Source organism: Cariama cristata, unplaced genomic scaffold, assembly GCF_000690535.1.
Source record: "Cariama cristata isolate BGI_N322 unplaced genomic scaffold, ASM69053v1 scaffold19482, whole genome shotgun sequence".
NCBI classification, from domain to species: Eukaryota; Metazoa; Chordata; class Aves; order Cariamiformes; family Cariamidae; genus Cariama; species Cariama cristata.
Window position 1 is genome coordinate 17,479 of NW_009603481.1, and position 11,141 is coordinate 28,619.

An 11,141-nucleotide genomic window follows, 5' to 3' on the forward strand; every position below is an offset into this window, starting at 1 on the left:
CAGGAAAATAGGGAGTTGAACAGGAAAGCCTTTTGAATAAGTAATTTGTAATAAAACCTTTTTTTTTTTTTGGTAGTTAAACACTATGAGCTTTTACCTTGTTCTTTCAAAACTAATGGAAGGTTACTGCTGACGGTGACTGGGGTATTTGCCTTCGGTACCCTTGTGCTTGCCTTTTAATCGCCGAACTTTTGTTTTGTACTTCACTATTAGTTAGTGATGCAAATGGAGGCTGAAATCCATGTGCCTGCTGAAGTCACTTCTCTAGGAGCCCCAGGCACCCTGGGCCTACAGTCTTTGTCATCCTGATCTCTGGTGCTCTCAATAATGCAGCAAGCCTTTGCTCCACCAAAGCTTCACCTGTCTAGGTGAGTCGTGCCATCCCCTATCTGAAGTGACAGCCATCTTTGAGTACCAGCATCTTAACTGACTTCTCTTTCATCATCCATGTTAGAGAAATAACATTTTCGACAAGGTGTTGGGTTTTTCCCCCCCTTTTCTTTATTCTTTCCCCAGCCCCCCTTCACCCCTTAGTTAGAGCACCTGATCAAAAAATTATTTCTGACAAAGATTTCCTGCTCCAAATTAAATGAGCTCAAGGAGACGGAGCATTTTCACGCTGAAGGAAAGTGAAACGTTGATGTTGGAAGTTAATGAATCTGGTAGCACAGAGAACATTATTGAGACTGGATAATATGATCTAACAGCTTTCCCTCTTCTTATCCTCCCCGTAAAGAATGTATGGAAGTCAGTTATGTGGCATGATTCTAACATCTGTCCTACCCCATAATGGTAATTTGTATAAGTAATGGAAACAGGTTAAATACTTCCATTCTAATGTTGCCAGCAGGGATGAAAATGAACATTTCAATGAAATAATCTCGACAGAGCAGGGAGAGGAGGGGTGGATGGACTGATTCATCTCCAGCTCTCTTTGGTGATCCGAACACTAATGAGAATGCTTGAATGTATAGTTTATCAGATAGAAGGGGAAGAGCAAGTAAATTTCTCAGATTAGAATCACTGTGAAAATATACCCGCACGCAAGCTGCTTCGTTCTCCAATTGCCAGCGTTGGCTAATAATTTGCAGCATTCATTTTAAGGGGATAGGGGAGAGAAGAGAAGGAGGTGAGGAATCTTTTTGTTGGTTTTTAATGGGATGCCTTTAAGGGTTATCATTCAACCTGCTGGAAGCACGGAGGTTGTTCTTGTTACAGTACCTTATCTACTTTTCTGACCCATTGCGTTAGAATTAGAAAGTAGGCAGTTCTAGTATTTTGCCCTGCATTTTGCTGCAATTAGAAATGAAAGACACAAACCACTGTAGTAAGGTTATTTGGTTGTCTGATAGTCTGTGCTGCTCCTCAGCTATTGTCATAACTAAGCCATATTTTTCCACTGTGGTGACATTGTAATACAGACACACACACAGATTTGTAGCATCTGTGCCAGAATTTTGTGTGAACATTTGTATATACTAATATAGAAAATTCGCAAATCTTCCAGCAGGCATGTTAACCTCTCACAATGTGAGATTTTGGATTCTTTTGTAAAACTCTTATGACTCTCTAGTCTGGAAACGTATCTGTAAATGGTTTTTTTCCTCTCCCTGATTTTTTCCGTAACAAGGGAGATGTGTGGCTATAGATTGTCTTTTCTAGCTGTGCTTTTTTGCTCAAGATGTAAAATGTGTTCTTGTGTGCAGTGGAAGTCCCCCCCAGACCTAGAGTGCAGTTTGTGCAAGGTGACAGTGTGGGCTGTGAAAACTTCTGCAGCTGCTGTCTCCTCTTGGCTGGGTAAATATTAGAAGCTGTGGAAACACGTCTGTTGAAGAATGGTGAACGTTCACATTGTGCCACTATTGTTTAGTCCCAGAGTGGACCCTGATTTAGGGAAGAATTTTACCCTTAAACCCATCCCTATTTGTTGAAACTATGAAACGCGTATTTCAGTGAAAATTATTTCAGTCTTCAATTGCTTTACTGCATTGCGGCCTTCAATACTTAGGTGTTTCTTCTGAATAAATTTATTTATTTGGAGGATTTAAAATCGAGTCTTGAAGAGTTTACTACGTTTAATTTTGTAGACTGTTAAATACAATCGTTACTTTTTGTCCTTTTCAAAATAATGTATTCAATGCTGAATCTCTTTTTGAATGGAAAAGAATACCTCTGTAGAGACAGATTCTTTCAAAAGCACCAGTCTGAGGTTACGGAAAGGCTTTATGTGAGAATATTTATATTTTTAGCCACATCCTTGCATTTCGGATCTCTCTCTGCTTTTTGAAACAATGGATATGTATTTATAGTGTAAATATTCTCACTGAAGCAAACACAATGTGCTGTGCTACTCACATGTACAATATATAGCGTCTCATGTCCACTTAGATTAGAATGCACAGCTTTTAACACTGCTCAAAGATGACAGTGTATCTATGGGGAAGCATTGGCATCCAGAAGGCACATTTTATAGGCAAAAAAATATTAGCAAGACTTAATAAGAAGAGAAGAAATACAAACTGCTCCCCTTGATTTTTAGTTGTCTGAAATTTGAAGCTTTTTCCCCTTTTTCCACCGTGCGTTTGCCTGAATCTGTGCATGCACAAATGAGAAGGAAAAGAAAAGCTGACGTTATGTTCTGTAATTTCTTCTGCTTTGGATATAGTTTTTGCTGAGGAGGGTCACTGCTTATATCTGCTCTTGGTATTTTTGTGTGGTTTCAGGACATGTGTAAACCAGCAGTGTCTTTGCAGATGCAAGAATATCTGGAGAAGATTGCTGAGAGTTTCTCGGTCACAGAAAGATACGCTGTCTGAAATCTGTCTGTTGATCTACCTATTATAATTTAGGGGGAGAATCTGAACATCTCACGCTTCTGTTTGACGTAGAATAATATTACTTGTCTCTGCAAGTAATTGTAATAGGAATATTTTGCTGTGTTTAAAATTCTGAAGCTTGCTTATTTGTCAAATTTCTGTGAGAATTTTAGTAAAACATACATCTTTCTAGAAATTAACATTCTTCATTCTGTATCCTTCTGAATTAGCTCTAACAGAAACCTTTTCAGTTAAGAGAATTGCACTGACCTTGCAAAATACCATATGTTGAGTGTGCTGCTATTCATCTTATAAACATTAGTAGTCTTGAATGAAAAGGTATTGTGTGTATCCTATGGTAACTAAAGGAGTTAAATAAAATCTTTTTGATTGCGGTGATAGAAATCAAACATTTTGGATAAATTACTGTCTTTTTGGTTAAGAAGTATTACTTCTTTGTGTTATTTCAGAGAACCGTACAGACGTGTGGGCGTACACATCATGTAAATTCAGGGTTTTTTAGAATCTGGCTTAAATTCTGAAATTGTAGAAAATCAGTGTCCTGGCCAGTCGTTCATTCTTAACTCTTCTGTTGCAGTATGTGTTGGTAATGAAGTGAACTCAATCATGTAGTAGTCTCAGCAGAACCCGAGACTAGGAAAGTAAGTGAAAGATGGATATTTCACCTTAACACTCAGTTTCTTTGCTTTGACAGTTTAACACCAACCTTTCATGTAGTTTTAACGTTTCTTGTGTGGTTTAGCTCCTTTGATTTTTACGATAAAGTGCAAAAGTATGAGAATAGAGAAAACACGCCGTCATAAATAAAGGAAAATAAAAGAGAGGGCAGTGGCTCAAGGAGAGTTTCTACTTAAGCAGATATTTGGCAGATTATATGCAGCAATTATAAAAATATATATTTATGCAATTTAGAATTAAGTAAGGAGATGTAAGCAGATAATTCACATGGGTTCTTACAAAATACTGTATCAACTACAGCAACATTCAGCATCTTATGACAGTTTCTTGCATCTATTTATTAACAATATTGGGATGTGAAGATTAGAGAAAATTGGCATAGTTCCACAGAGGTTAGTAAGAAGATAGCTGTTCATAAAAGCTCAGGATGTGGGCTCCCTCAGTTTTCAGCTTCTACTTGGTGACTGTCTGCTGATCATTACTAAGTTTTGTTGTTTTGTTTTGGTTTTTTTTAAATAAAAATGCCAGATGGTAACTATGAATTTTTATGCATTTTAGGCCTCAGAGTTTTTTTTATTTTTTATTTAAAAGTAATGTTGGAATCAGAAGCCATATTCTTCCATAACTCTTCTTTACTTTTTCAGAAACTTAAAAAATGTATTGGTTTTTGCTGTTAGAAATGACTGAAAACAGGTGTGTTTAATGAGAGAGCCAGGAGATTTTAGACTGCAGCTGTGGAAGCGAATTCTACCTGCATACCTAGAGTTCAGAGCTGCAGAGGTACTACCGTGCTCCAATACCTGCAGAGTGTTTTAACAGCAGCATTACTGCAAGACGGGGAAGCTGACTGACTTCTTAGTTCTTTTACTATTTCTGTATTTTATTCTTGGTTTTATGGACTAAATGCATTTTTAAGAATTTTTTTTTTCTGGTTTTATGATGCTTTTCTGATATCTTCCTGGCCTTTGGCTCCAGGATGATTTCTGTAGTAACTACTGTTGTGCTTGGTACTCACCAGTCCTTTTAAACATACTAGGAAACACCTGAGGCTGACGTACCCATGAGGAATTGGGCCCTGCTAAACACTTTTTTAAAAACCAAAAGATCAATTTATCTTCTGAAAAAATTTGACACCTAGAAGGCAGATGAAAGATATAGTGGGCATCTTGAGGGTCAGCACTACCCCAGTACTAGACAGACTGCTTTCCCACTTTGTCTTAAAAGATCAGACTGAAGTAGTTAGGGACTGAATTGCAAAGGTGAATACAGAATGCAGTACTGGCCATAATACTGTTACTTTTCTTAAAAAAAACCAAAATAAAGGTGTTTCAAAGAGTGTTCATATTACAATGAAAGAAGATTCTTTTTATTTTTCAGAAAAGAAGTTTCAGAATGTGTTAGCAACTATGTACAAAAAGAAGCTCAACTTGTGCTTTTGCTCCCACCAACTGAAGGAGACCTGAGCTTTGTTAACATAATCATACGTATTTTCTTCATACCACCTAGGAGCAGAAGTGCCTCTTTTTCTGGCTTGCTTTCAGTATTGTACCATGGAAGGACATAGGCCACATTTAAGCATCACTTGCTGCACGGTTCACCTGACAAGGAGGCATTTGTTTATTCGATTGCTGAGAATTGTTCACAATCCATGTTTTCTACCTTGACATGCTTATAAATGATCTACATTTCGTTATCATTGGGATTTTTTTAATCTTCTTTTACAAAACTGGAGGGAAATGTGTACAAGTATGTTTTCTGCTTTGCAATGAAAGTGTACATTTATCACTTAGGTACATGTAAGCCACTTCTGTGAATTGGGCCCTTGGAGTAAATGTGTTCTGATGTAATGGCCATCTGCTCATGAATATCACATTTCCTAGTTTAAAAAATAGGTTGATATAGATAAACACATAGTTTGGTAAGATTATATAGTTTCACCAGGTAGCGATACAATGGCAAAGTTTTATATTTAAAATAGCAAAGCCAATAATCAAGCTGGGATGGAGGTCTCAAGTTTTTTGTTTGTTGCGTTTAAAAATTCATCTCTAACATGTAGTTTCTGACTGCTGTTTTCAAAATGGTAAATGTAGGATCCACATCAGATCGTAACAGGAGGCAAAATATATCCTAGCCATTTCAGAAAACAGTCATAGTCTTCCTTCTCTTTTCGCCTTGTAAGAATGAAAGCTGCTCTGCTCTCTGATGAACCCGGTACAGCCAAGCACCAGGAGACTGTGGAACAGCTGACCTGACGCACTTGCCCCGTACAGCTCCACTAGAGTCAGGTGTCAGCGGCACGGAAACGGCCCTTGAAGCTGTAGCTAAAGCTGGTTTGCCAGAAAAGGCAGAGCTGACGGGATGGAGTTGGTCAAGGCAGAGGTTCCAAGTGCTTAGGTCTAGAGGGGTGCAGGTCAGCTGCAACGTCTTGCACATACATCATGTGGTAAATATCGCTCAGTGCCAGACCATTTTTTAGGTTGATAAAAACTGGTTTAGTAGGCTCTGTGTTTGAATTTGGTTTTGATATTATGGTATCTACTGTGGTCCTGGCACATATTTTACTGCTGAAGTCAAAGTTTATTCTTAGGTAGCACGGATATCAAACTGTAACCGGGACAGAGTACGTGGATTTATAGGTGGAGTGTGTGAGTGACGGTGAGTTTGGTGTCTGGATGTATCTTCAAAATTTGTCTTTATGGTTACTGCTTTTAGTACAGAAGACAGCAACGATGTAAAATGTGCGTGTTCGATAACTTTGTCTTGTTTTTCCCCCCCCGTCTCCCCTCCTGTATTTTAGCATATGTTCCTGAGGAGGAATTGAAAGCAGCAGAAATAGATGAAGACAGCGTGGAAGATGATGGGCTGTCTCTGGACATCCAGGAGAATGAGTATTTGTGCAATGAAGAAGCGGAGATCAAAGAGGCTCAAAGCTACCAGAACTCCCCAGTCAGCACTGCAACTAATCAGGATGCAGGCTATGGTTCACCGTTTAGTGAAAACAGCGATCAACTGGCCCATTTCAAAAGCACTTCCTCTAAAGAAGAGAAAGAGGATCCTCAGTGCACAGACAATGTTTCCTATCCACAGGACAGCTTGGCACAAATAAAAGCTGTGTATGCAAATTTACTTTCAGAGACTTGCTGGTCCAGTTTAGCTTTGGACTTAAAGAAATCCAATCCAACCACCAGCAACAACGGAATCAGCCAGAATGAAACCACCACCAGTACTGACACCAATGCCAGTTCCCAGAGTACTAGTACTACCAGTACCAACACTAGTACCAGTACAACTACCAGTAATACTAGTAACAGTAATAGCAACAGTGGTGGCTCAGGTTATGACTGGCACCAGGCTGCATTAGCTAAAACTTTGCAGCAGACCTCATCGTACGGACTTCTCCCAGAGCCTAGTCTTTTCAGCACAGTACAGCTTTACCGGCAAAACAATAAACTTTATGGGTCTGTGTTCACCGGTGCTAGCAAGTTCCGATGCAAAGACTGCAGTGCAGCCTATGACACACTGGTGGAACTAACAGTGCACATGAATGAAACTGGACATTACCGTGACGACAACAGAGATAAAGAAGCTGATAAGACCAAACGGTGGTCAAAACCTAGAAAACGATCACTTATGGAAATGGAAGGCAAAGAGGATGCCCAAAAAGTGCTGAAGTGCATGTACTGTGGGCATTCGTTTGAGTCTTTGCAAGACCTCAGCGTCCATATGATAAAAACAAAGCATTACCAGAAAGTGCCTCTGAAGGAGCCAGTACCAGCCATCACTAAATTGGTCCCTTCTACCAAAAAGCGAGCACTTCAGGACTTAGCTTCACCTTGTTCACCTGAGCCAGCGGGGATCACTGCAGAAGCTTCGCTGGGTGAGTCTGCAAAGGATCAGAAAACTGCTAACCCCTACGTGACTCCAAACAACCGCTATGGCTATCAAAATGGTGCTAGCTACACTTGGCAGTTTGAGGCACGCAAAGCCCAAATCCTGAAATGCATGGAATGTGGCAGTTCCCATGACACTTTGCAGCAGCTCACTGCTCACATGATGGTCACTGGTCATTTCTTGAAGGTGACCAATTCTGCTTCCAAAAAAGGCAAACAGCTGGTATTGGACCCTGTGGTGGAGGAGAAGATACAGTCTATACCTCTTCCACCCACCACCCACACAAGGCTACCAGCCTCCAACATTAAAAAGCAGCCTGATTCCCCAGCGGGCTCCACAAACTCGGAGGAGAAGAAAGACCTAGAGAAGGAAAAGGTGGTGGTCAGTGAAACAGAGAAAAAGATTAAAGAAGAGAATGAGGACTCTACAGAGAAATTTGAGCCAACAACTTTGTATCAGTACCTCAGAGAGGAGGACCTAGACGACAGTCCTAAAGGGGGAATAGACATATTGAAATCCCTGGAGAACACGGTGACAACAGCTATCAGCAAAGCTCAGAATGGAGCCCCTTCCTGGGGAGGATATCCCAGTATTCATGCAGCTTACCAGCTCCCGGGAACAGTCAAACCCCTTCAGCCCGCGGTGCAGAGCGTTCAAATGCAGCCGTCTTACGCGAGCAGTGTAAAGTCACTGTCGTCAGAACACAATGCGCTCATCCATTCCCCGGGCAATCTCACACCCCCACCTCACAAGAGCAATGTGTCTGCTATGGAAGAACTAGTGGAGAAAGTTACAGGTAAAATCAACGTGAAGAAGGAAGAAAAGCCTTTGGAGAAAGAGAAGAGTTCTCCAGTCAAACCCATGTCACCTGCTGCTAAGGAAAACAAGGACTTCCCAAAAGCAGAAGAAATAAATAGCAAACAGCAGCAGAAGAAGAGCTCCGAGACAGAAGTTCAGAAGGTCAAAAAGGACGGTCCAGCAGAAGCACATACGCCGAACGGTACAGAGCCCCTTAAAACGAAGGTCGCAAATGGCTGTAACAATTTAGGAATCATCACAGATCATTCACCTGAGTCATCCTTCATTAATCCATTGAGCGCTTTACAGTCCATTATGAATACCCACTTAGGGAAAATTTCTAAGCCGGTAAGCCCCTCTCTGGACCCTTTGGCCATGCTGTACAAAATTAGCAACAGCATGTTGGACAAACCCATTTACCCAACCACTCCGGTCAAGCAGGCTGATGCTATTGACCGGTATTACTATGAGAACAGTGATCAACCTATTGATTTAACCAAGTCCAAAAACAAACCTCTTGTTTCCAGTGTGGCTGACTCTGCCTCTTCCCCGCTGAGGGAGAGTGCCCTGCTGGATATTTCCGATATGGTGAAGAACCTCACGGGGCGTTTGACACCCAAGTCTTCAACTCCGTCTACCGTGTCAGAGAAGTCTGATGCTGACGGGAGCAGTTTTGAGGAAGCTCTGGACGAACTGTCACCGGTACACAAGAGGAAGGGACGACAGTCCAACTGGAACCCTCAGCATCTTCTGATCCTTCAAGCCCAGTTTGCTTCCAGCTTGAGGGAGACCCCAGAAGGCAAATACATTATGTCGGACCTAGGTCCGCAAGAGCGGGTACACATCTCTAAGTTTACTGGTCTTTCCATGACCACAATCAGCCACTGGCTGGCCAATGTGAAGTATCAGTTAAGGAGGACAGGTGGAACTAAATTTTTAAAGAACTTGGACACAGGACATCCTGTTTTCTTTTGCAATGATTGTGCCTCTCAGTTCAGGACTGCTTCTACATACATAAGTCACTTAGAGACACACCTAGGGTTTAGTTTGAAGGATCTGTCAAAGTTGCCACTTAATCAGATTCAAGAACAGCAGAATGTTTCAAAAGTCCTCGCAAACAAGACTTTGGGCTCACTTGGAATTGCCGAGGAGGACTTAGGCTCCACATTCCAGTGTAAGCTCTGTAACCGAACTTTTGCAAGCAAGCATGCAGTCAAACTGCACCTTAGTAAAACACATGGCAAGTCCCCAGAGGACCATCTGATCTATGTAACTGAGTTAGAAAAACAATAGCGTCCAGGTAAGCAGCCAGGTATGCAAGTGACCACAGGAACATTGCACTAAACTTCTTCATAGTACTGCACTAGGCCTGACCTGAGCCTCTGAAATCAGTCTTACTTTTGTTGCTGAACTGCCTATCTGGACCTTCGTTTTTCTTACACTTATTTTGTAGTTATATTTATATGCTCTTTGTCTGATCTGTGCATGGTTATTTTTTGTTTCTGTTTTTATTTTTCGTGAGTCAAAGTCTGACCTTTATTTTCAACATCTGTCCTTGATGTTAAGCTATCTTTTGAAGAATATAGTGGGAGACACTATTGAGAGACATTAATTTAGCCGTAAAGAAAGACACAAAGAACAATGATAAAGAGACATCCTAAAATTACAAAGTTGCCATGACAATAAAGGTCACAGAACCTGGTAGTGTCAAGTTTTAACCCTCTGAGAACTGTAATAGCATTTCTGTGCCTTTCCCAGTGACTAAATAAGTAAATAAGGAAAAACAAAACAAAACAAAACTAAAGGCTTAAAGGCATTTCATTCAAATAAAAGCTGTGTCGGAAACAGAACTTATTTTTTTTAAATGAATGAGCTTCTTTTTTTTTTTTTAATGCAGAACTGGTTTGTGAAGAAATTGTGCATGCAGTCCTTGGAAGAAGGAGAGCTGTGTAGTACTCAAGGGGTTAGGAAGCCACAACTGTATAAGTTAAATAATAATTAAAAAAAAAAAGCAAACCAAGTTGCCACTATGCCCAAACCCTCTGGATGCTGAGCATTGCCACTTTTTGGCAAAAAAAAAAAAAAAAAAAAAGTATGCAAGCTGTTATTTAAAACAAGTGTAAAAACGCTCTTTTCTTTCCTTTTTTTTTTTTTTCCTGTAAAATACTGCAGTTTATAGTTATTTACAAATGTTAAGCTTTGGTACAAGCTGACCTTTCTATAGTGTGCTGCATTGGTAAATGAAAACAAACAAAAAAATGGGGCAAATGTTGGATTCTGTTCCTTGTAAATTGCCAGCATCAGCTTAAAAAAATACATGTTACATATCGTACCATTTTAAACTGTTCAACTTTCTTTGTACCTTCTGGCTGTATGCTTTCTCTTTTAACTTTTTATATTGTCATTTTATATTCGATTTCTGTGTATATAATGTAAAACCACACTTTTTGAATAAAATTTAGTTCCTGCAGCTTGATATAAATAGAGGAATTTTACTGGCACCTGCATCTTTCCAGATGCATGTACTTAAAGGAACTATCTGACAAAAAAAAATAAATAAATAAAAATAAAGCAAGCAATGCACTATGAATTATACATTTTGATGTTTTATCATTAATATTGTACAGTACATTTTGGTTCACACAATTAAATCCACTGTTTTCTCAAGTGTAAAATAAACCCACATGCAGTTCTTGATTTACATACATTGTCATGTCGTCATTATATTGCCTTTGAGGTGTTATTCCAGCAATAAGAGGCATCGTTTATATAATCAGCCAGCAAATATCTATTCAAAATCATCTGTCGTGATCTGTATGCTGACGTGTTTCATTCGAAGCCGTAATACTAATAACCTCTTAAAAGAGATTTGCAGTAGGTAGGTACTGCGAAAGGTACAGAATCGGTCGGGCACCATCAATTAGCGGCGGGCGTTCT

The 11,141-nt window shown here is 40.0% G+C and overlaps 1 protein-coding gene across 1 annotated transcript; it reads left to right on the top strand.

Moving 5' to 3' along the window:
* The first annotated feature begins 6,251 nt into the window (after positions 1–6,251).
* Positions 6,252–9,895, top strand: TSHZ1 (teashirt zinc finger homeobox 1). The gene has a single exon (XM_009695229.1). The coding sequence runs from the start codon at positions 6,252–6,254 to the stop codon at positions 9,495–9,497; it is 3,246 nt and encodes a 1,081-aa protein (XP_009693531.1). The 3' UTR covers positions 9,498–9,895.
* Positions 9,896–11,141: the final 1,246 nt, after the last annotated feature.